The sequence below is a fragment of the Streptopelia decaocto genome (genome assembly GCF_964273445.1).
Source record: "Streptopelia decaocto genome assembly, chromosome: 18".
NCBI classification, from domain to species: Eukaryota; Metazoa; Chordata; class Aves; order Columbiformes; family Columbidae; genus Streptopelia; species Streptopelia decaocto.
The window spans coordinates 390813-415850 of record NC_138673.1 but is presented as its reverse complement, the minus strand read 5'-3'; the positions used below and the strand labels follow the sequence as shown (position 1 = coordinate 415850).

General features: G+C 63.0%; 1 protein-coding gene across 1 annotated transcript; it reads right to left on the bottom strand.

The window, feature by feature from the left end:
* Positions 1–373: 373 nt before the first annotated feature.
* Positions 374–24313, bottom strand: MLXIPL (MLX interacting protein like). The gene is given in 18 exon segments (XM_082068800.1): positions 374–651; positions 1187–1316; positions 2470–2593; positions 2887–3014; positions 3299–3418; positions 3585–3697; positions 4366–4546; positions 5003–5076; positions 5653–6250; positions 6253–6290; positions 6293–6472; positions 11400–11477; positions 12188–12386; positions 12648–12692; positions 13925–14014; positions 14217–14299; positions 14454–14560; positions 23821–24313. Coding segments are annotated over 18 exon segments (2706 nt in total). The 5' UTR covers positions 24117–24313; the 3' UTR covers positions 374–529.
* Positions 24314–25038: the final 725 nt, after the last annotated feature.

The following is a 25038-nucleotide window of genomic DNA, read 5'->3' as shown; positions in this document are numbered from 1 at the left end:
GCTCGCGTAGGGCGGCCCCTGGCGGATGGGGTGGTGCCGCTCCGCTCCGGGCCCGCCCGCCCCGTCCCGCCCCGCCGCGGTCCCGCTCCCGCCCCGCCCCGCCCCGTCCCGTCCCGCCCCGCCCCGCCCGCCCCGCCCCGTCCCGTCCCGCTCCCGCCCGCCCCGCCCCTCTTCCCGCCCCTCTTCCCGCCCCCGCCCTTGCGACCCCGCTCCCGCCCCCGCCCCCGCCCGGCGCCGGAAGAACCACGCAAAGGCGTGTGGGCAGAGCGAGGCCTTTATCAGGCGGTGCGCAGGGTCCCACCGGGCGCTGCCCGGGCCGGGGCAGCACCGCCCGCCCTCCCCCCGCTGCGCCCTCTCTCCGGGGCCCGGACGCGGGGCCAGGGGCAGCAGCCGGTGGCGGGGGGAGCCCTGCGGCCCCGAGCTGCCCCAGCCAGCGCCGTCCCGGGCTCCGGCCGCGGCGGCTCCGCGCTGGCGTTGGGCGTTTGTCCGGCTCCGGGGCCGTGGCGGGGACGGGGAGCCCGCGGGGCCGCTACGAGGAGCCGCCGCCGCGGCCCAGCGCCCCCGCCGCCCGTGCCGCCTGCTCGGGGACGCCGGCCGGGTCGCTCAGGATGGCGGTGGAGACGCTCAGCTGCCGCAGGGCGCTCAGGACGGCTGCGGGGACGGCGGGATGTGTCAGCCGCCCCGTGCGCTGGGCTGGAGCGGGCCCGTGTTCACCCGTCCCGGGGAGCCGGCCGCTCCCGTCCCGCCCCGCCCGCCGCGGCCTGAGAGCAGCGCGACAGGTCCCTGCGCGGCCCCGGCGGGGGGTGCAGGGAACCCCACCCGCGGGTTTGGGGGGTGCAGGGAACCCCACCCGCGGGTTTGGGGGGTGCAGGGAACCCCACCCGCGGGTTTGGGGGGTGAAGGGAACCCCACCCGCGGGTTTGGGGGGTGAAGGGAACCCCACCCGCGGGTTTGGGGGCTGCGCCCTGCCCGGCCGGACACGGGCTCTGGGTCTGCAGCGGGGCTGTGACCCGAACACGGAACAGCCCCGGGCACAGGCCCCGGGATGTCCCAGCGGTGCTTCCCCCCGCGCAGTGCCGGCCCCGCCGCCCCAGGACACCCCTCTCCTTTCCTCTCTGCTCTGCCGCCGGTCCGTGCCCGCAGCCAGCCCGGCTGCCTCGGTGCCGGGGCAGGAGCAGCCACCTACCCGGGCGCAGCGCAGGGAGGGAGCAGTGCTGCTCCAGCCAGGCCAGGCTCGTCTGGGTCAGGCTGTCCACGCTGGCTGTGGACACCATGCCGTTGAAGGACTCGAAGAGCGGCCGGATGATGATGCTGAACTGGTGGGAGCAGCAGACTTAAGGACCAAACTTGCCAGGGCCATGGTCACCCACCCAGCAGCTGTGGGCAGCAGGACCGTGGAGCAGATCTGCCAGTTCCTCAGCACCGCGCTGGGCACCAGCTCCCACTGCTGGGTGACAGCCACGGGTGTCACCGGGGCACGCTGTGGGGGGGCTGTCTGCTGGGTGACAGCCACGGGTGTCACCGGGGCACGCTGTGGGGGGGCTGTGTAACCCTGTCCCAGCTGGGGCTGCCAGAAATGGTTGTTTAGACACAGGACAGCTCTTCCAGAGCAGATCAAGGAGCCAGCCAGCACAGTGTGCTCCGAAGCGCCCAGGACAGGGTGTGACACCGTGGGCTCCCATGGCGCTCCCAGCCTCAGGGACCACTGCTGGGGACCAGTGACTGTGTGTGTGCAGTAATCCACAGCAGGTACCTCTGCCAGGAGCTCATCCTGGAGCCTGCGTGAGCTGTAGCACCCCCAGCGTCCTGCGGAAGGAGCTCCACAGTGCTCCAGAGCTGCGGCGGAGCCACCTGTGCCCCACCCGTGCTGCCCGTGCTGTGGCTGCGGGGCCTGCCCGTCCTGTGCCAATGGGGACTTCGCAGAGCACGGAGTCTCTGCAGGCTCACTGGCCCCAGCGTGTCTGAACCCCACTCTGGAGAAGCAGGTCCAGCCTGTGACAGCCTGTGCCCTGGCCCTTGGTCCCCTCCATCCTCTCCACCACATGGAGCCCAGACTCATGTCCCAGGCGTGGGCATAGCTGGGTTTCCAAGTTGCTGCACCCCATGGCCACCAAGGCCAAGCCATCGTGTCCCCAGCTTTGTGTCTGGACCTTTCCTAATCCCAGCTGATGGCTGCTGCCTCTCCAAGCCAGTTCCTGTGTCACCGGGAGTTCTTCCCTGGATGAGCTCAACTCTGCTGGTGATTTCCCTTCTTCCCAAGGACAAACCATGTGCTCCCTTGTCACCAAAGCCTCCTCCTGACCACAGCACCTCAGCACATTCCACCACGGCTGGGAAACCTCTCCCATGGTCCCCAGAGCCTCTGGAGCCAGAGGGACCGCACAGGCCCAGGAGCCGCGGCCGAGCCAGAGAACCTGGTGCTTGGTGGGGGGGTCAGAGTGAGCAGCAGGCACTGGCCCCAAAGGATACGATCCAGAACTTCCAGTTCTGCAGCGTGGAGGAGCGGACGTACTCGTCGAACATGCTGCGCATCTGGTCGAAGCGCTGGCGCGTGATGGGCACCCCCGTGGCCGGCAGCTGCTCCTGGCACAGGCTGCGGGGCACAAGCAGGGCCGTGGGTCTGTGTTCGGGAGGCTGGGAGCCGTGGGGCTGCCCCATGGGGCCTCCGTGGGGGTGGGCAGGCCGTGGCCCCTCCCAGCGTGGCTGTGCAGCAAGTCCACATGTGCAGTTCCATACAGTGCTGCTTCCTGAGCATCATCCCTCCCCCCTAAACAGGGTTTGAGGGCTGGCAGAGTCAAATGCATGTCCTGGGAGCTTCAGAAAACCCGCTGCCTGCCCGGCGGCCCCGGCGCACGCAGGGGCTCCCTTCCACCATCTCCTCCTTACTTGATGGAGCTGTTGAGCTCCTCGATCTGCTCCCGCAGCCGCTGCGCCTCGTCCTGCAGAGCCGCCCGCTCGTGCTGCAGCTTGCAGATGTACTCGACTGTCTTCTGCAGGGTGGTAGCCTTGCTGACCTGGGAGAACACAGGGCTGAGATGGCGAAGGGACCTCACCGGCTGGGCAGGGTCACCAGCAGGGCTGGAGGGGCCGTGTTCCCCGCTGCTGAGCCTGAGCAGCTTCTGCCACGGGCTCCAGCGCCCAGAGCACCCGGCACAGCTGCACTGCCGGGCCTCCCGCGCCTGGGCTGGGCTTTCAGCCTCCTGCCCCGCAGGCCAGAGCAGCCCGGGACACAGTGCCCCTGGGTGACACGCGTGTCCCTGCGTGCCCAGGGCCCGCCCGCACAGCTCTGGGTGCTCACCTTGACGCTGGGCTGGGCGCTCAGCGTGCTCACCAGGCTGTGCAGCGTGTCGAAGCCCAGCTTGATGTTGAAGCGTCTCTTCTGCTCGGCGGAGATGTGGGTGATGCGCCGGCTCTCCATCTGCAGGCAGGTGTCGTCAGGCACCTCCCAGCAGTGGTACCAGCCCTGGGCTGCCCCAGCGTGGGGGCCAGGCTGCCCAAAGCTCACAGCAGGGTGAGGGTGGAGCGGGGGGGCAGCAGGAAAGGGGCTGTTCCCATAGCAAAGGCAGCGCTTGCTCCGGCCGTACCTTGCTGGCCTCGGGCCTGCCCCGCCGGGGCGCGGGGGGGTGCAGAGAGGTGCCAGCACCCTGCCCCGCAGCGGGGCCCGGGGAAGCCTGGCCGGGCTTGGGCCAGTCGCTACCTGGAAAGGGAAGGCGATGCTCTGGGACAGGGCGGCAGCCGCAGCCCCTGTGACGGGTGAGCACAGGTCCTGCGCTGGGGTGGGCAGGGGGAGCAGAGTGCAGTGTCAGCCCAGCACCGGGCAGCCACCCTGCTCCGCTGATACGGGTGCTCTAGTCCAGCATCCAACCATGTCTTATTGCTTTGTCTTATCCCAAATGCCCCTCATTCTACAGCTGCTCAGAAATGGGTACATTTGGGGTGGGACATTTTAAATTCCCAGCATTTCTAGGGTGGAAATCACCAGGAGAGAGTCCTGCGGGCAGCAAGGCTGTGGTCTGCAGCACCAAACGGAACTGGGAGCGACACAGAGCCTGGTTTCCAGCCGCCGCTCTGGTTTCTGTGGGTGAAAGCAGGGAGCTTCCCACTTGAAACCCAAGCTTTGGGTTTTCAAAACCACAGTCTGACATTTTGCTCCTTTTTGTCTTCCTGTTTCTGCTTTTGCCCCTGCAGAAGGAGGCAGGCGAAGGGGCTGTGCGTCCCCAGCACAAACAAAGCCTCTCTGCTCGGCTGGGTAAACGTCAGCAGCTGGGATAGAAGGTGAAATTAAACGTTCCTACAATGTTTGGTCTGAGCTCCATGCAGGAAACAAGGCATCCTGCGGAGCTCCTTGGGGCACCCCAGACTCACCGCAAACCGATGTGGGGGAGAGCCGCTCCGCCTTGGGGACCAGCAGCGGGCCTGGCTGGGTACCCATCGGCGGCACCGGTACCGGCACCGTTTGGGAAGGGCTGGAACCAGGAGCCAGTCCTGGGCTCAGCTGAGCCATCCTGGAGAGGAAGGCGGCAGGGACATCGGGGACAGCGCTCCGCTGTGGGGGGAGGCAGAGGGAGGTTGGGGCGCCAGTGCCCCACGCACACTGGGGGCCAGACGTTCCCCTTTGGTCGGTCAGTGCCTGGGCACCGATAGCGTGATGCCTGTGAGGACACCGGGGGGGATGTACAGCCCCGTCCCACCACCTGCAGGGGCAGCCCAGCCCCGTCTCCCCAGGGCAGTGTCACTAGGAAAGGGGCCTTGCAAGCCAGGTGTTTCCCACCTCTGCCCTGCTTCTTTTACGGGAGAAAACACCCAGGAGACTCCTGGCACCCTGGCCGCATGTCCTCTCCTTCGCCCTGTGCCAGTCCAGCCCCATACTGCGATGGGTGACCCCACGGAGCCCCATTTCCCACATGCCATAGGGTGTCTCTCCCCCTGCCCCAGCAACCAGGAGGGCAACTGCTGACCTGGGGGGTCAACTCCCAGCCTGGGGCAGCAGGCAAGTGCTTACCGGGGACACAGGGGACGCGGGCACGAGTCCTGCACCCAGCGGGTGTGGGGCATCCAAGGGCAGCTCCTGCTTGGCTGCGAGAGGGCAGGGAGCAGAAGGGTGTCTCTGTGTGAGGTGCCAGGGCTCGGGTGACCCTTCCTGCCCCAGGGGACAGCCAGGCCCCAGCACTGGCCTTGCTGCAGCCCCTTCCCCGCCCAGCTGCCCTGGGGAGGGAAGCAGCAGCCCCTGGAGAAGGTGCCCCCGCAGCGGGGATGTCCCTGGGAGCCGTGGGGCAGGCAGGGACCCCCAGCCCCTCCTCAGCCCGGCATGAGGCTGGATGTGACAGCCTCTGCAGGACCCATCCCATCACAGAACAGGTAGGATGCCGGTGACCCCCACCCCATCTGTGCCAACGGGGCCATGGAGATCAGGGGATTCGGCAGCGGTGCCCATGGCCAAGCCCTGGGGATGGCTGGGCCCCGTCTCCCTTCCGGGGCTGCTGGAGCCGGGGGGCTCCCCTGGGCTTCACTGCTGGGTTGGGTGCTGCTGCGCTGGGGGACAGGCGCGTGCCCTGCCCAGCACCCCCAGCGCCCCAGCCCCAGGGAAAAAGCGGCCCTGCCTCCAGTTCCCCCGTAGCGTCCCCCCGTGTGCCCGCAGCCCCAGCCCGGTACCTGTGCTCAGCAGCTGGCTCAGGCAGGCGGTGGGCACGGCCCGGGGGGGCGGCGCGGGGGGTCCCGGCAGCCTCTTCGCCTTGGTGCTGCTGGACTTCGCCTTCGGCCGCCCGCTCCCGCCCTGGGGCTGCCCCTTGGTGGGGGCAAACCTGGGGTCGCCCAGCAGGGCAGGGGGCAGGAGCTGGGGGGCAGCCAGGCTGGGGTACCCCGGGGGCACCATGCCCACCCCATAGCCCAGCCCTGGGGCGTGGGGGGGCAAGCAGGGCGCTGAGAGCAGGGGGGCAGTGTGGGTGAGGAGCGAGGGGACAGGTGAACCCCACTTGGAGGGGGGAACTGGGGCAGGGGAGAACAGGGGGTCCGGGGCCAGCAGTGGCACCCCAGGGGATGCATAGGGGGGCTCCGGTGGCTCCGGGCCGAGGCGCTTGCCGGGGATGCCAAACTGCAGCAGGGGCTTGTGTGGGAGTGGGGGGCTGAGGCTGGGCGCTGCAGCGGGGGGTGCGGGGGGCGGCGGGGCTGGGGGGAGCTCGGGGGCCAGGAAGGCTCCATGCAGGCCAAGCTGGGAGGCACCGCTGGGCTGTGGGAGACACAGGAGGGTCAGGGTGGGGGTGGCTGGGCTACCGGCAGCCACGGGCCAGGGTCCCGCTCACCTGGAGGAGGGTGCTGGGGGGGAGCGGGGCCTCAGGGCTGGCGGGGAGATCCCGGGCACCCATCAGGGGCCCCCCGGTGCCAAACTGGGTCTCAGCCATGGGCACGAAGCAGGGCAGCTCCTGGTAGCCTGGTTGCATCTGCGGTGGTACTGGCCGGTAGCTGGTGAAAATATCTGCAGGGACAAGCGGAGGCAGGGTGACAGGCGTGAGCGGCCCTTCCCAGAGCGGGTGACAAGCCCCAGGGGAAGCTGTACCCCATGACCAGCCCCGACAGGGGTTTGCCAGTCCTGCTAATTTGCCAGCCCTTCACCTTGTGGGGCTGGGGCAGGTCCCAGCTCTGCTGGCGGGTTTGTTACCCAGGTTGTGAAATGCTGGAGTATGGAGGGACGAGGCAGCCCATGCACCCTGGGCCAGCCTTGCCACATGCATGGGGACAGGAAAACCCACCCGGAGTGCCACCCCAGGGTGGGGACCCTGCCTCCGACACCCAGCTGGGTGCAGCGTGCTTCAGCACTGGGGCTGCTGCCAGGGGGCCGGGCCGTCCTGCTCCTCTTGAACCAGCGCCGGGCCGGGGCAGGGACCGCGGCACCTGGGCTGTGGGGCAGCCACAGCGGGAGGCTCAGGGGAGTGGGTCACCACGTTCACAGACCACGGGGGACAGTCCCCCGAAGCCGTGGCGAGTGCTGCGTCCCCAGAGCAGCGCTGCCGTGCGTGCAGCCTGCGGCTGACCACATCCCATGGCCTTCCCGGAGCCGAGCCCCGTGACCCCGCCGTGACTCCCGCTCCCTTCCTCTCCCTTCGCACAGCCCTGCTCCTCCTGCAGGCCCAGGCACCGCGACACAAAGGGCTGGCCCGACGTGTGGGGCAGCCGCCACCCTGCTCAAACGAGCTCCCTGGGCACATCACTCCTCTCACACCTCGGCCCGGTGCGACCATTCCCTGTACCAGCCCTGGCTCGGGCATCACCCCCAGGAGGGTTTCCTGGGAGAGGACGGCTGTGGGGCAGGGATGGCGCTGCAGGACGGAGCAGGAGCACTGACTGGGTTTGCAGGCACCTGAGTGGCAGCTCCTGGCACAGACTCTGCCCGAACAGCCGCCCCAGGACACAGGCGCTCGCATCCCCTTGGCGAGCTGTGCTCCCAGCCCCTCAGCCGGCACGAGCACGAGCACGAGCATCACTGCCGCCAGCAGAGCCAGCTGAGCCCCACGCTGGCACGAGCACGAGCATCACTGCCGCCAGCAGAGCCGGCTGAGCCCTGTGCTGGCACGAGCACGAGCATCACTGCCGCCAGCAGAGCCAGCTGAGCCCCGTGCTGGCACGAGCACGAGCATCACTGCCGCCAGCAGAGCCGGCTGAGCCCCGTGCTGGCACGAGCACGAGCATCACTGCCGCCAGCAGAGCCGGCTGAGCCCTGTGCTGGCACGAGCACGAGCATCACTGCCGCCAGCAGAGCCAGCTGGGCCCTGTGCTGGCACGAGCACGAGCATCACTGCCGCCAGCAGAGCCAGCTGGGCCCCGCGCTGGCACGAGCACGAGCATCACTGCCGCCAGCAGAGCCAGCTGGGCCCTGTGCTGGCACGAGCACGAGCATCACTGCCGCCAGCAGAGCCGGCTGAGCCCTGTGCTGGCACGAGCACGAGCATCACTGCCGCCAGCAGAGCCGGCTGAGCCCTGTGCTGGCACGAGCACGAGCATCACTGCCGCCAGCAGAGCCAGCTGGGCCCCGCGCTGGCTGCGCCTGCCTGGCGTGCAGCCGTCGTGGGCACCAGCGAGGCCGCAGGACCCTGCGCTCCCCCCAGGCTGTGGGCCCTGGGCTGCCCGGCTGGGAGCCCTTGGAACCTACACCGCAGGAGTGAATGTGCAGCAGAGGGGGATGCTGTGGGGCCGAGCATGTTGGTGATTCCAGCGGTGCCGCGTGCTGCCAGCTGAGGGTGGCACTGGTGCAAGATGGAGCAGTGCAGCCCCGAGCCCTCAGATGCCCCTTCCCCTGCCGAGGGACCACGGCACAGCCTCCCCTGCACCGCGGTGCTGCCCGGCGGGGTCTCAGCGCCCGGCCCCATGCTGTCCCCAGCCCCATGCTGTCCCCAGCCCCATGCTGTCCCCAGCCCGCCGCTGTGCCAGCCCCACGCTGTCCCTTGCCACCAGCACTGAAGCTCTGTGGGTATTTATAGGCATTTCTGGTGCCCGGCTCTGCAGATTCAATTCCTCTTGTGTCTCTCGCTGTGCTGCGGGGATAGGAGGTGGCTGGCAGCCACTGGGCGCCCTGTCCTCCCTTTCTCCTGCCCCTTCCCCACCCCACAGCCCTTGACCACGCTCTTCTCCACCCCTGTATCACCCTGACCTGCTCCCAGGCCACGCGGTGTGTCCAGGACATGCCGCTGCTCAAGGGAGAGGAGCCCACGTGGTCGGCACACCACACCTTTGGCACCCCACTCACACCTGGGACTGCTTTCCAGTGGGGTCGGGGCTAGAGAGCCCATTCCCAAACCAAGGGCCCTCCAGCATTGGCCCCAGGCTCTGGGAGGGCCCTGCAGTGTGATGCCATCCTACGGGACAGCCAGTGCAGCCCCCGGCACCCGGTGCCTGGCGTGGGTCCTACCTGGAGCGCGGTGCCCGCAGGGCACGGGGCCGGGCTGCTCCCTCGCCTCTGCCATCGGGACTTCTCCATCCCCCCACGCCAGGCTGCGGCACGCGCTGTGGACACGGGGTGCTTCCTCATGTGGGGATTGGTTTGCATGTGCTGAGTGACAGGCACCGAGCTCTGCCACCGCCACCAGACACGGCGACAGCCCTGTGACCCTGCGGCAGCGCTGTCCCTCCATCGCGGTGCCCACCCCATACTCTTTCACCTGGGGCTCTGCACAAGGCTGCTCCCCAGCCACGAGAAGCCATCGCACACCCTGCTAGAAAAGTGGCCTTGGGGACATAACTGGGATGGCTGCCACCCACAGCTCTGGTACCCAGCACCCAGCATTCACCCCTCATCTCCTCTCCCTGCTGCTCCCACGTCCCGTGGGCACACAGCACCGGTGCTGCCCATGGCACAGTGTGCGCACGTGTCTGCTCTGCACAGCTGTCCCGCACAGCCCAGCGCACGCCTCACTCAGCACGCGCAGTGCTCAGCTGCCATGGGACTGTCACCCCTTGTCACCGGGGTGAGCTGCTCTGTGCAGCATCCCTGCGCACACCACGTCCAGGACGAAACTCTGGGCAATGCATTTCCGAGTGCCCCCAGGGTCCTGCCCTCCTCAGGGCACAGAATCCTGGGGTGCCATCCCTGACCCCGCCTGGGCTGGGACCCTCCCCACCCGCACCTGTCGGCCCGTGTGGAGCTGCTGGGCATGGTCAGGATGGGAAGGGACACCTTCCTGTGATGTACCTGCAGCAAGACTCACCCTTTTCCCAGGCAGCACCCTGGAGCAAAATGCAAGGCTTTGCCCCAGGAAATAAAGACAGGCCAGGAGTTGGACTTGATGATCCTTGTGGGTCCCTTCCAACTGAGGACATTCTATGATTCTATGATTCTAAATTGGCTGCTCATAGAAATATGTCACTTCAGATGACACTGCCATGCCCCTTGCCATCTCCTCCTGAGCACAAGCGCTGCCACGCTGGCAGCACGGACAGAGCTGGGTCCACCCAGAGCGGTGCTGGGGCTGCTGTGACACCGCTGTGGTGCGGTGATGCTTGAAAGGGGTTGCTGCAGCTTTCCATGGCCATGCAGGAACTCCAGGGGGACGGGACTCTGGTCAAATGTCATTTTAACCCATTTGGAGCTGTCCCACCTCCCAGCAACTGACACCCTCAAGGGGCACCTGAGGACAGGAGGCAAATCATAGAACATCCTGAGTTGGGAGGGACCCACAAGGATCATGGAGTCCAGCTCCTGTCGCTGCCCAGGACACCCCACAGGTCACCCCGTGTGTCTGAGGACGTTGTCCAGTCTCTCCTTGAACACTGTCAGGTTGGGCCGTGACCCCTCCTGGGGAGCTTGTTCAGTGTCCAGCACCTCTGGGTGAAGAACCTTTTCCTCATGTCCCACTGACCCCCCTGGCACATCTTCTGCCGTTCCCTGGGCTCTGTCACTGTCACAGAGCAGAGCTCACCCTGCCCCTCCTGCTCCTGCTGAGGAACCTGCAGCCCCTGAGCTCTGCCCTCAGGCTGCTCTGCCCTCTGGCAAAGGCCCAGCCATGAGAACAGACTCTGCCCAGCACCACTCACCCCGATGGGACCTCTGGAGGGAACGAGCCATGGAGGGCTGGCAGGAGCCTTCCCACCCCAAACCCTCCATCCCCAGGACATCCCAGCACTGCCCCGGCACATCAGGTGCCCCCGCCTGCTCCCCACCAGCATCTGGTCTTGCATCACCCCACAGCCGTATGGTGCAAACACCCTTGTTTCCTCCCACTGAGGGAAGTGCTGCTCACAGACATGCGGAGGGCTCTGGAGATGCTGCAGCCCCAGCTCCCACCAGCTCCCACTGCACAAAGTGTGCCCAGGCCAGCAGTCCAAGGGCAGAGCTGGTCCCTGGTACAGCGTGCACCAGAGCCCTGGTGTATGGGGACTCTGCACAGCACAGCTGGGACCAGGACACGTCCCCACCAGCTCCACGGTGCTCATGGGCACTCGTGGCTCAGAGCCTGTGCAGCAGCACCAGCAGCACCAGTGGCAGCCCTACAGGAGGCTGCCGTTACAATTGCTCACTTGTCCCCTTGGCAGTCCCCCTGCCTCATCTGGACACCAGGTTTGTCTCTCAGGGCCAGCCTGGCAGGGACGGTGACCTGTCCCCAGAGGATGTAGCACAGCCCAGCACAGGGTCCCATCTCTGGGCCAGACCCCCTTGGTGGCTCAGGAGTGAGGAGGGGACACACCAACACACAACCTGCTCTCTAGAGGTTTTCTTCTTTCTTGCAGAAAACAATTATCCTTCCTCTGGCTGCAGACAAACTGAGATGGATTCACAGCCCCTGGGCGGGCTCTTCCTGACCCGCCGTGGCTGTTCCCCAGGTGCAGGCAGCTGTGCTGAGCCCCCGCCCCACAGCACCCTGCCCCACACATGCTGTTTTTTCTATGCCACTGGATGTCTGGGGCTCTCTTACCTGAGATCTCCATGTCATCCAGGCTGGGCTGCAGGGGTGCCAAGTCCGGCTGTATCATGTCAGCATTCCCAACGTATGCTGGAAAAGAGCAGAGCTGCAACATTGAGACTCAGCCGCTGCACCCCCAAGACCTTCCTGCATGGCTACTCCACCACACATGCCTGGCTGCCACTCCTTGGTGGCACCCCAGAGTCACCCCACGTCACTGCACCCTGCCCTGCAGCTGTGCATGTGCAGGGACTTCGGCACCCGCACCGCAGAGACTCAGAGCCATCCTGTTCCCACCTCTGGGACCTCATCCAGCACCCAAGAACCCCAGAGAAAAGCTGATCCTTGGCATAGGTCCTGCCGGGTGCTGCAGGAGCTCCAGGGTCCATGCCAGGCAGGGATAGCAAAGAGTGGCCATGGAGGTTGGCACAAGGTCTTTCATGGGGGCAAACCTCCCCAGGCAGCTCACCCATCCCACCTGGGACAGCCTGGCTGCTCTGTAGGGAGCTACCGAAAGAGGGGGTGCTCCTACCCTGCTCAAATGGAACAAAAGCTCCATTTGGGCCGAGCAGGAGCATCTCCTCCTCTGGTGGCTCCCTGCTGCATTTGGGCAGGGCAGGAGGGCAGGAGAATCCCCTCCTCCTGCCCCGGGCAAGAGGGCTGCCAGGAGACCCCATCTGCCCGGAGGACACAGGCGGCAGCTCTCAAAGGCTAAGCCAAGAGGCAAGGAGGTGCTATGGTGCATGCTGCCCACCTGGGCCTCCTCCACCTCCTGTCAGAGCGTGGTCCGGGGTACCTACCATCTTCTGGGAGTTCCTGGTGGGTGCTGGGCATCTGTGTCATGGTGAAGAGGGTATCAGAGATGTCCGAGAGGAAGGTGTCCAAGTCGAAGTGCTGCCTACCCCCCGGCTCCTCTTCCTCATCCCCCAGCAGCATGGGCACCACATTGCAGAAAAGCTGGTTGCACCATTTCTCTGTTGGCTTCCAGACATCCTCATCCTGCATGAGATGGAGCGAAGGAGCCAGGTGGGCACCTCTTGTGGGTCGAGTCCATGCCTGGCTCCCCAGCTCCTCTCCAAGCCTCACACCTGGCACCCTGGTGCCTCCAGAAGGGTGAATCTGCCATCCTAAGGGCTTGGCATCCCATCCCTTTGGGCTCGTCACACCCTGGGGCTTTCATCCACCCTCCTCCCAAGCTGCCCAGTGCGGGGTCTGTATTGCAGCCCCTTTTCCCCTCCTCCCCACCCTTCCCAGGCTCACCTGCTTTGGACTGGAGAGCTCTCCCTCCCGGGTGGGCTTGCGAAGCTGGAAGGAGAGGACAGCCTGGGTCACCCGCCTGGCAGGGCGGGCAGGGCGGGGGGCAGAGCCGGGGCAGGGGGAGCGGGCAGCGCTCAGGAGCGGGGTCACTGGGGGGCTCAGCGTGGCCGCCGCGTGTTCACATCTGCCGTTACTCCACAGGGTTGGGCTGAGCAGCTGCTGCAGCGGTGGGACAGGCGGAGTGTGGCGGTGCGAGGCCACAGCGCCCTGCCGGCCCGTGGCACCCCCGGCCTTTATTGGTCCTGAGCGAGTGGCTGGGGAGGAGGCTGGGCCGTGCTCCACCCCGTGTGGCTGGTGGCCAAGGTTGTGTGCCAGCATGCCCAGAGCGGGCACCTGGAGCGATGTGGAGCGTCCTGGCCTGCCTGGCAGCACGTGCTGCCGGGGTGAGCGGCGGCTGCCAGCGGCGTGCCAGAAAATCCGGCCCAGCCGGAGCGCGGCGGCTGAGCCGTGGCCCCACTTAACCCCTCCAACACGTGTGCTGCGGGTACACTGCCAAACCCAGTCCCAGATCGTGCTCCGAGCAGGGCACAGTCCAGTCATAGAATCATGGAATCATAGAATCATAGAATCATGGAATCATAGAATCATGGAATCATTTTGGTTGGAAGTGACCCTTGAGATCACTGAGTCCAACCATAACCCACCCCTGTCCCTGCCCCATGTCCTGAGAACCTCATGTCCGTCTGTCCAGCCCTCCAGGGATGGTGACTCCAGCACTGCCCTGGGCAGCCTGTTCAATGCCCCACAGCCCTTTGGGGAAGAAATTGTTCCTAAATCCAACCTCAACCTCCCCTGGCGCAACTTGAGGCCGTTTCCTCTGCTCCTGGCGCTTGTTCCTGGGGAGCAGAGCCCGACCCCCCTGGCTCCAAGCTCCTTTCAGGCAGTTCAGAGATCAGAAGGTCTCCCCTCAGCTCCTGTTCTCCAGCTGAACCCCCCAGGTCCCTCAGCCGCTCCATCACACTTGTGCTCCAGACTCTTCACTGGTTTGTGAGCCCAGGTGGGGCTGCTGGAGCACACCACAGCGCTGCAGGCAGCTGGGTCCCCACTGTGCTCCCCGTCACTGGCACCATGGGGACAGGCGGCATCCCACTCCCATGCTGGCATCTTGCGTGCCACGTCCCGCTCTTGGTCAGCCGTGGCTCCACACTGGGCATGCTAGTATCTTGCCCCACCAGTGCCACTGCCATGGGATGGGGAGCAGCATTGGCAAGGCCACTCACCCGCTTCTTGTAGTAGATCCTCCACTTGTGGTACTCCCTCATCACCACCTCGATGCGGCGTTTCCAATAGTTGCCCTCCAACACCACAGCCTGGGGGGAAGCACGAGAGTCACGACTGAGACCCCCAGCCCCAGCACCCCACAGCCAGGGCTGGTTCCCTTGTGCCATGTCAGAAACACCTTTCCCAGCAAATCGATGAAATACAATGAGCTCTGTGCCCTGTGTGCTCAGCTCCCACCTGTGCCACCCAGACCTGCTCTGGCCCAGAGAGCTGCGAGGGACCATGCCCTACCTCTGGTTTTCGGTGCTCATCAGCCTCCGACCCCTCCAGCGGGGTGATGAAGCCACACACGGGGTTCTTCCTCCGCTCCACATCTGCATGGGGGAAAACAGCTGGCTATACCCATGGCTCCATCCCTGGGCACGGGAGGGTGTCCATGTACCTGTGCGTCGCTGCCCCAGTGCCAGCCCCATTCCACCCAACCACGCCAGCATGTGGCTGATGGAGCAGGGTCTGCCCTGTACTCACACTGGATGTACCATGCTCTCCAGATCGCGTTGTTGAGGCGGATTTTTTCCCGGCAAAGCAGCCGCAGCCCCTTGAAATTCTTCCACTTTGGAGACACCAGCTTCCCACTAAAACACCAAGCAAAGGAGAGGCTGAGGGGAGAGCACTATTCCAGAGCCCTCCTGGTTTGGGGTCTCCCAAGGAAGCCGAGTCTGGAGATGCCCAGAGACCACCAGCCCGGTGGCAAGTCTGGAGCAGGCATGGCCGTGTGGCTCTGCTGCGGGCTGCTTGCCTGGCACCCACAGGAGCACCCACAGGAGCACCCATGGGAGCACCCATGGGAGCACCCATGGGAGCACCCTCAGCTCCTGTTCGCCCTGGGAACAGCACAGACCTAAACCATGAACCTCATAGACTCACACAAGGCTTCTCAAGCACAGCACACGGAGGAACTGATTCACGGAGGCTTGAAGCCCAGGTCCAAGGTGGGATCCCGCTGCCTTTGGCCAGGACGGCTGTGTCCCAGCCCCGTGGGATGGGAATGGAAGCCTCCTGCCCAGGTGAGACACCTGCGAACATGTGCTGCTGTGGCTCTCGCCTCATTGCAGCATTTGGGCAGCTATTTCTGACCTTCCTTTTAATGCTGGACAAGGCTCGGAAATGCTGCCTTCAGCGGGGGGCAGGTGCAGGCAGCGGGACAGGCAGGGGCAGCGATCTGCGGGGCTGGGGGGGACAGGACAGCCAGCTGGGGGATGCTAAGGGACACTTGCCTGTGCGCCAAGAAGGGCATAGAGCAGGACCGGTGTTGCCCTGGGCTCCTCTCCACATCCATCCCTGCAAACCTGCACCACCCGCCCCAGCCCCCAGCCCGAGCTGGGCTCCCTCCATCTCATTTCCCAGCTCCTGGAGGCAGCCGTGTTCATTCTGGTGATGTCCCTCATGGGTACTGCAGTGCGGGCAGCCTCATCGCACTAAGCATCATTTCTTTCCAGCTGAGGGACACACCCCCCTGCATACACCTACTGGGGGGTCCTGAGTGTCCTGCTGCCCCAGGAGCTTGGGGGGAAGACTGGGGTCACTCCGCCTTACTCTGGGGCCCTTTCACTGCTCTCCATGAGCCCAGTGTCTGCCAGGCTCTCCCACCCACCAGGGCATGGCTTTGGGGCAACGCTGGCTGCACAGAATCATAGAACTATAGAATCACAGAACAGTTTGGGTTGAGGGACATTCCCAGCTCCCCCAGTGCCCCCCCTGCCATGACAGGGACCTCTTCACCAGCTCAGGGTGCTCAGACCCCGTCCAGCCTGGCCTGGGATGTCTCCAGATGGTTCAGCCACCACCTCTCTGGCCAACCTGGGCCAGGCTCTCACCACCCACAGGGCAACAATTCCTTCCTTGTGTCCAGCCTGAATCTCTCTCCTTCAGTTCAAAACCATCGCCCCTTGTCCTATCGCAACAGGCCCTGCTCAAAAGTCTGTCTCCATCTTTCTTTCCTTTTAAGTCCGGAAAGGCCACACTAAGGTCTCCCGGAGCTTCTCTTCTCAGCTGAACCCCCAGCTCTCTCACCTGTCCCCAGCAGAGCTGTTCCAGCCTCGGGTCATTCCTGGGGCTCCTCTGGCCCCTCTCCAGCAGGTCCGTGTGTGTCCTGTGCTGAGGACCCAGAGCTGGACCCCCACTGCAGGGGGTGTCACAGAGCGGGGCAGAGGGGACAATCCCCTCCCTGACCTGCTGGGATGGCCCCTCGAGATCATTGATTTCAGCTGTTAACCCACCTTGGCACTGCCCCATGTCCTGAGAACCTCATGTCCGTCTGTCCAACCCTCCAGGGATGGTGACTCCAGCACTGCCCTGGGCAGCCTGTTCCAATGCCCCACAGCCCTTTGGGGAAGAAATTGTTCCCAGATCCAACCTCAACCTCCCGTGGCGCAACTTGAGTCCGTTTCCTCTGCTCCTGGCGCTTGTTCCTGGGGAGCAGAGCCTGACCCCCCTGGCTCCAAGCTCCTTTCAGGCAGTTCAGAGATCAGAAGGTCTCCCCTCAGCTCCTGTTCTCCAGCTGAAACCCCCAGGTCCCTCAGCCGCTCCATCACACTTGTGCTCCAGCCCCTCACCAGCTCCGTTCCCTTCTCTCCACTCGCTCCAGCACCTCAAGGCCTTTCTTGGTGTGAGGGGCCCAAAACTGCCCCAGGATTCGAGGTTTGGCCTCCCCAGGTCCCAGCACAGGGACGGTCACTGCCCTGGTCCCTGGTGCTGGATTGCTGCATCCAGCCCGTCTCCATCTCTGCAGACCCTTCCGCAGCTCCTGTTGCCTGCATCTCTTCAGATGCACCATGCGGTGCCATCTGGCCGTGCTGCGGTGCTGCGAACAGGAGCAGTTCATGGCTCATGCTTTAAGAAGCTGTACGCTTGTTCCTTCAAGCTTGTGGAACTCCTGAGCACTCTTGAATGAATATTCTGACTGATTCTGCATTAACCTGCCTGTAAATCTGCCTCCCGCGGCACAGCGTGGCCGTGTTGCAGGGGGCTCCCTGCTCGCGGCTGTGCCGGCCGGGTGAGGAGCTGGGCTGGGAGCTCTGTGCAGCCAGCGGGCAGGCGTCTTGTTGCAGGCGGGTGCTGCAGCCAGGCAGCCCCAACAGGCGACAGCGCAGGCAGTGAGAGCCCCGCGCTGCTCCTGCGCAGCTTTATGGGCACAGGGAGCGTGACGGGGCGGAGGGGACGGTGTGCTGACCCATCTCACCGCGGGAGACAAGGACCAGGGACCCTCCAGAGCCCGGTGCAGGGATGTGTCTGGGAGCGGGTGCTCCCACCTGCAGGACTGGATGGGGACGGTGTCCCCAGGGACACCAAGCCCGACCGCAGCTCCAACCTGCAGAGAGTTAAGGGTTTGGCTGCGCGCTGACCACTCCATTATCACAGGATTTTGAACTTTCCCCGGTGGCACAAGGCAAACAGCGCGGTGGTGCGAACCAGAGGAGCCAATGGAAGGGACAGGTTTCCCGGGCACACGGCCAGCTCCTGCCGGTCAAGGCTACCTGGCTACACTCCTCCCGGTGCCGCCCGCCCCGCAGCCGGTTAAAGGAGCGGCCGAGCACACGGACCGCAGCCCCGCGGCTGCAGCCGAGCATCCTGGCCACGGGCGGGGCTGGGGGGGCTGCAGCCACGGAGCTGCTGGGGACCTGGAGGCAGAGGGGAGATGCCTTTGGGCTTTGCCACTAACTGCCGTTTTTTTCCCATTAATGATCCTTTCAGTTTTGGGGCTTATCAGGCTGATCTTTGCTCCCTGGTTTGCCTTGAAAAGTGTTCCGCCCTTCCCTGAAATTATCTCTGTGGGGAGATGGATGCAAACGCCATGTTGAGCGTGAGAAAGGTTTGGGATGCACTAAAGAGGCTGGAGGTCCCGCTGCAGAAATGGGGACACAGACCCCTGCACCAGCTGTGGGTCTCGGTGGGATGGGGTGAGGCGGGAACACGGCTCAGCCTGGGACCAAACCCACTGTGGGTCAGCACGGACTCTGTTTCAGCCACTTGCACCTTGTTTGCTCTGTGATTCATGTAGCCTGTATAGAAGTTGAAGGTGTTACATCCCCTGCTTTCCTGGCAAAATGAGCATTTTGCTCGACATAACAGCAGGAGGAAGGGGGAGGAATTACTCGGTGAAGAGAAATGGGTGGTAGCAGAAGGGGAACAGCCAAACTGAGGGTCCTGTGGCAGGTAGGAGCCCGGTGGACCTTCCCCCCTGCAGCCAGGGGCAGGGTCCCCGTGGGGCTGCCAGGGTCCCTGTGGGGCTGCCAGGGTCCCCGTGGGGCTGCCAGGGCCCCCCTTGCTCCCCAGGCTGCCGGGACACAGCTCAGTCCTGGCTGGCTGGATGGCAACAGCCTTCCCTGGAAGTTTGAAAAGCTCACATTGCATTTCTCATTATTTTATCTTGAATTTTTGTGTTTTAAAATCCAAAGTCTGGCAAAGAAAGTTAAAAATCTAACCACAATTTTCCTGAAAAGTGCCTCAAAGCAAAAAAAAAAAAAAATCACTGTGCTCAAATCTGACTTCAAATCTCTACTATCTGAATGCACTGATGCAAAGCCTGTGGTGGGAGTGAGCTCTGCCCTGTCAGGGGTCATCTGAGGGCAGTGCTGTGGCAAAGGTGTCAATACCCGGTACTGGGGATTAGATAGGGACCCGCTCTGTGTATTTGCTCCCAGATGGGAGAGCCTCTGCCCTCCCAGCTCTGCCTCTTGGGCAGCCATTTACCCCTGCACAAAGTGAGCACGAAGTGCCCCAGATAAGAAGGGAAGTCATTTAAATCCTCTTGCAAACAGTTGTCTGGGAAGCTGCGAGCCAAGCGAGGTAAATGAACACAACCAGCTCTTTTGGGGATGTCTGGAGATAGGACCCCACTGTGAACAGTGTGGGAACAGGCTGCACACTGCTGGAGGGGATCAGCCCCCAGTCCTTGGGAAATGACAGAGAAAAGGCTGCAGCTCCTGCTGCTGACAGCACAGCTCCCCTGCAGCATGAATGGGTTTAGCTGGAGCACAAGCCTTTCCCCCTTGCCTGACCTGCCATTGCCCATCATGTGGATAATTCATCACAGAAGCTGCTGAACCCTTTGCAAAGCCCCGAAGGGCTGTGCTGAGCGGGGCTGCCATCACCCCGAGCTCTGCTGCCCCGGCCCGGCTGCGGGCCGGATGGGACCGAAGCCTCATCAAGCGCTGGGGCTGGACGCAGCAACTGCAGGACGTGGCCACATCCACGGGAGCCACTTCCAGCTGTTCTGAGCTCACGCACGGGGCTGCAGGTGGGTGCTGGGGAGCTGTGAGCTGAGGTGAGTCATTTGCCAGGAGGGCGAAGAAAAGCGCAGGTTAATTCAGAGAGTGAAGTGGAGAGAGGGCAGCTCAACATCTGCATCCCGGAGTCTCTGCCTGCAGGCTTTCCACCCCGTATGTGTGTGTTTGAGGCATTGGGAATGAGAGAATCAATTAGAGAGTATAGCAAAGCTATAGCAGCAATTCCACTTCAAGGAAACCGCCGAGCCTGCTCTCAGCTTGCCAGGAGGATGAATTAGTACCAAATGGCCATGCAAGCATGTAATTGAAGCCTGCTGTGTTTTAAATGACCACAGGGCCAGAGTTAATACTCCACATCCCTTACCAGTCTCATGTCCCTACTTGCTAAATCTCCCCTCCTGGTATTTGCAGGGGGTTAATCTGTGTTATGCTCTGGGCACAGCTACAGGAGGCTTCTTCTGAAGCACGAGATAAATATGTGCCAGGTGAGACCACAGGTGTCCGCAGTTTGCAGCTCCCATCTGCGCCAGGTGTTTTCCCTCAGGAGGACAGTCCCCAGGTCAGTCACCTGGTGGCTCCCTGCACTGGTGACAGGAGGGTGTGTGAGCGCAGGAGACCAGCTCTGCAAGGCAGGACACCAGGGAGACAGCAGTGACACTGCGTGATGGGAGACAGCAGTGACACTGCGCGATGGGAGACAGCAGTGACACTGCGCGATGGGGAGGCAGCAGTGACACTGCGCGATGGGAGACAGCAGTGACACTGCGCGATGGGAGACAGCAGTGACACTGCGTGATGGGGAGACAGCAGTGACACTGCGCGATGGGAGACAGCAGTGACACTGCGCGATGGGGAGACAGCAGTGACACTGCGCGATGGGAGACAGCAGTGACACTGCGCGATGGGAGACAGCAGTGACACTGCGTGATGGGGAGACAGCAGTGACACTGCGCGATGGGAGACAGCAGTGACACTGCGCGATGGGAGACAGCAGTGACACTGCGCGATGGGGAGGCAGCAGTGACACTGCGCGATGGGAGACAGCAGTGACACTGCGTGATGGGAGACAGCAGTGACACTGCGCGATGGGAGACAGCTGCTCTGCCAGGCAGATCGCGCTGAGGCGATGGCAGCATGAACGGTTCCTGAAGGAGCTCGGTTCCACCCGCTCAGCTCTTCGGGAGAGCCTTGGGAGGCCACGTGTGCTGCAGGGGGTCACCCATGGGAGAAACAGCAGTCTAGGGAGGGGGTTCAAGAAATACAACAGGTTGAAGAAGTGAATTTTGGTCTCTTTTCCCAAGTAACAAGTGATAGGACAAGAGGAAACGGCCTCGAGTTGCGCCAGGGGAGGGTGAGGTTGGATTTAGGAACAATTTCTTCCCAAAGGGCTGTGGGGCATTGGAACAGGCTGCCCAGGGCAGTGCTGGAGTCACCAGCCCTGGAGGGTTGGACAGACGGACATGAGGTTCTCAGGACACAGGGCAGTGCCAGGGGTGCGTTATGGTTGGACTCAGTGATCTTAAAGTTTGTTTCCAGCCAAAATGACTCTATGATTCTGAGAAGGAGCGGAGGAGAATCATGAAGTCTTTAGCAGGGATGCTGCTGGAAGGAGAGTCGTATCCTGGAAAATGGGTGCAAAGGGCCTGGGAACTGCTTCATCCCAGCCCCCAGCACCAGGAGGAAGATGTTGGTGGGGGGAGTTGCCTCTCTCTGAGGAATCTGAAGAAACAAGTTTCTGCTGGACAGCAGCCTTGCTGGGGAGAGAGCAGCTTGGGAACCCGCGCTGCTTTCCCAGTGAGGGGGGATGCACAGTGCAGGACGTGATGATCCTCAGAGCGACTGCTCGGGCTGCAGGACTGCCATGAGTGTCTGTGAAGTGCTGCGGGGGAATCCTGGTGAGGGGAGGAATTACAGGTGTCCCGATGTACAGCCACAGCCATTGAAAAATGGTGCCGTTCAGAGAGAACTGAGTGTTTGGCCTTCGGAATGGCGTGAGCCCAGGCAGCGAGGAGCGGTGGCTGAACAGCCACAGCTGAGCCAGCCGGCCAAGGGGGTGATAGTTCCCTCAACTCAGCACCGCGGAGACCAAGCCTGGGTATTGCGTCCAGATTGGTCCCCCAGTACAAGAGATCCCCACGTGCAGAGATCCCAGAGGAGGACGTGAAGATGGTTGGGAACTGATGTACATGACGGAGGAAGAGGATGAGTGACGGGTTTGTTCAGCCTGAAGAAGGGAGGGTGAAAAGAGGATCTACTTGCTGCCTTCAGCTCCCCAAAGGAGGCTATAGAGGAGATGGAGCCAGGCGCTTCTCAGACATGCACTGAGAAAGGACTAGAAGCAACGGACACAAGCTGGAAGAAGGGAAGCTCCAATTAAAGCCATGGAGAGAAGTCTTCCTTGTGAGAGAGGTGCAGCCCTGGGACAGGGTGGACAGATGGTGGGATTACTGTCCTGGGTCTCCATCCACCAGGGTTATGGCCCTGAGCAACTTGATCTGGCTTTGGAGTTAGCCCTGCTCTGCCCAAGGGATGGACTATGAACTCCAGAGGGGTCTCCCAGCTGATACCTGTCAGTGGAGCCTGCTTCACCAGGAGCTAGTCTACAACACAGCTGTGGGTGCACTCCTGAAGACTGCAGGACACATGGCAGACAGCTCCAGCTGAGCCTGTGCTGCACCAGCACCCTTCTGAGGAACCTGGCTGGAAGGCGTGAAACAGCAGATGATGCAGAGAAGTATTAAATCAGGTAAGACTAAGAGGTCCACCAAGTATCTTTGAACTCCCTTTCCTCCCTCTGACACCTTCCTCCCACTGCTGCTTGCACCTGTCAATAGTGTATTAGCAAAGCTGCCACAGGTTTCTGAAGGGAGAAAAGAAATGCTTGAAGAGCAGGTAGCCAGCAGCGTGGTCAACTCCAAAGCAAGGGTCCAGTCGCACCTGTGGAGAGGCGCATCCAGCACCGCATCCAGGTCCAGGTTCGGCTGAGCCTGATCTCTGACCGATGCCTGTCGTCCTGTTTTTAGGGTTCCAGCAAGCTGCAGAGCATGGCAGCTGAGACGTGAAGGGGAAGAGTGTCTAAAGATGAAAGGAACTCCAAGAGAGAAGAACGGAGCATGAAGTTTGGAGAACATCCAATGTCAAAGTTTCCCTGTTTGGGTTCCATGGCCTGCAGCTACCCTGGCTCCATGGCAGACCAAGAACTGCTCCCATGGGTGCTGAGCAAGATCTGTTCTTGCACCAAGGCAGTCAGGAGACATCTGTAGTGCTCTTGACTCCGGGGTGGCTGTTGGTGGTTGCACTAATGCTTTGTAGCTGATGTGGGTCCTCTTCACTGAGGCTACTGTTCAGCTGTGGTTACAGGTTGCAGTGGTGCTGGGCCTGGGGCTGGTGTGTGCACGGTCGTGTGTGCAGGAGGGAAACAAGGCCCTGCAGGAGTGCAAGGGGTAGAGAGATCTGGAGTGACGGAGCCCTGTCTGCAGCGCGGTGGCCAGCCCTGGGTGACATACAGCTGTGGAGGTCCCTCCACATGTGAAGGCACTTGCACCCTGTCCCCTTCCCTTCTGCCCGGGGAGCCCCAGAGCTCAGGGGCACAGGAGGCTGTGGTGCGCCTCAGGAGTCCCGAGCTGGCGCACCTGGGGTGGAGCAGTGTCTGCTCCTCCAGTCCCAGGCTGCGAGGCTCAGAGTGAGGGGCTGGGAGAGCAAAAGAGAGCGAGGCCACCAGTGTCCCCTGTGCATGGCACTCAGGGGTGCCTTGCCTAACAGTGCCAGGCATGAAGCACGGCCCCCAGCTGGGTCACCCACGCGGAAGCTCACCGTGCTCCCACCAGCCGGAGCGGCAGCTCGGGAGAGCTGTGCCCCACCAGCCGTGAGCAACCCACACAACCCGGGATGTGGCGATGGGCCAAATCTGCACAGCTGTGTGGCAACCAGGACCCTCGGAGCGCTGTCCCAGTGCCCAGTGTCACCAGGGCTGCCCTATGTCGAGCACTCAAGGACTTGAAGGCGAACCTGAGAGCTCAGCAACTGAGTGAGATGTTGCGTGGAACAAGGTAATGGGCAACTCTTCAAGGCTGTTTTGCTGACATTTTTTTTTTCATAGGGCATCAGTAGGACATTGTTGTTCTGGGCCTTCACCTGGACATTTTAGGAAAGCTGTGCAAGCAGTTTTGCATTGATACCAGCAGAGCAAGTCACCCTGATGCTATATGTCAAAACCTTTGGGCCTGCCTTCCAGAATGGGGACCCGGGCACCAGGAGATACGATGTAGGCTCTCCTGGTATCACCGAGGAGCTGTGGGATGAGCATCCTGGGCTTGTGCGGTTGAGGCAATGATGCAGTCACCCATCTGCTTTTGCAGGACAGAAGGAGAAGCTTTCAGGAGGCCCTGCGCAAAGCCCTCGCAGCCATCCAGCCCAGTGAGGATGCCACAGCCAGTGCAGTGACTCCAGATCTCATGGACACATCACAGCCCCATGGAGAAGAGGAGGATGATGTCAGCTGGCAACTGGCAGCATGTTCCTGGATGGGCAGTAGGGATCAGACAACCTTGTGCCTTCAAAGAGCCAGGGGGTCCCTGAGATGAATGTCAGCGTGGGCTGGGACTCACCTGTACTCCAGGCTCATGCACTCGAAGAGCCGGGTGAGGGTCGGGTCGATGCTCCGGGGATCAGCCGGTTCGGGCTCGGCGCCGTGGTGGCGCCGGCGGGGCAGCAAGTCGCTGTGCGGGGATGACACCATGAAGTGGCCACTGTGGATGACCTGGGAGGGGTTCTGCACCCCGGTTTCGGGTCCCGTGCCGCCCGCAGCTGCATCCTCGGAGTCAGAGTCAGAGTCAGAAACCGGGCATGGCCCAACCTGGGGCTCCGGGAAGGGTCCCGGGAGCCCCAACTGAGCTCCCGCCATCCCCGGAGCCTCCTGGGGAGCCCGTATCGGTCTGCCCCGGTGCTGTGGTTCACGTCCTGGTTGTGCCGGAGCCCTACGGGTGCTGTGTTGCCATCATGCACATGCCATGGAGCTCCCAGCACAGGACAGCCGCAGCACTCGTCCTCCTCCCGTCGCTTGCCCCACGCCAGACCACGCTTCTCCTCCACGCTCCGAGGTTCAACTTTCGGTTTGTCTCGCCGGGGCAGCTCACCAGCCCTATTTATAGCAGCAGCAGCTGATCCCGCCCATGGTGCTCGTCACCCGGGCCATGGCACCGCGACACCGGCCACCAGGCACCGGCCACTGGAGCTGCAGCTCCACGCTGCAGTCCTGCTCATGCAGTGCACCCAGAACCCCGGCTTTTATCTCCCCTGCAGACCCGGGGAGGAGCGACTGCAGGCCCGTGTCCCCCCAGCCGCAGGTTCGCTGCAGTCGGCTCTGTTTACCCGCTGGTAATCACTGCTGCCGGCGTGGAGAGGGGCGGGAGGTGTTTACCCAGTGCCTCTGCCCTCATGTGTCTCCCTGCACTTTCAAGGGAACAAATACAGATTAAGGGACACAAACAGGTAAAATTATAGCAACGGGCATCCAGCTGAACAGAAAGCACGTCAAGTCACTGAGCCATGAGCCGAGTGGAGAAATAGCCCAAGCAAATGTCTGTTCCAGCGGGAGAGGCGATGCAAACACTGAATGCAAGAGAGGACAATGATGATCTTGGGTGCAGTGGGATTTACACACCACTAGTCATGCAGTCCTTAAAATTCACACCTTTAATCCTGGGGGCAGTTTTGGGCCCCTCACGCCAAGAAAGGCCTTGAGGTGCTGGAGCGAGTGGAGAGAAGGGAACGGAGCTGGTGAGGGGCTGGAGCACAAGTGTGATGGAGCGGCTGAGGGACCTGGG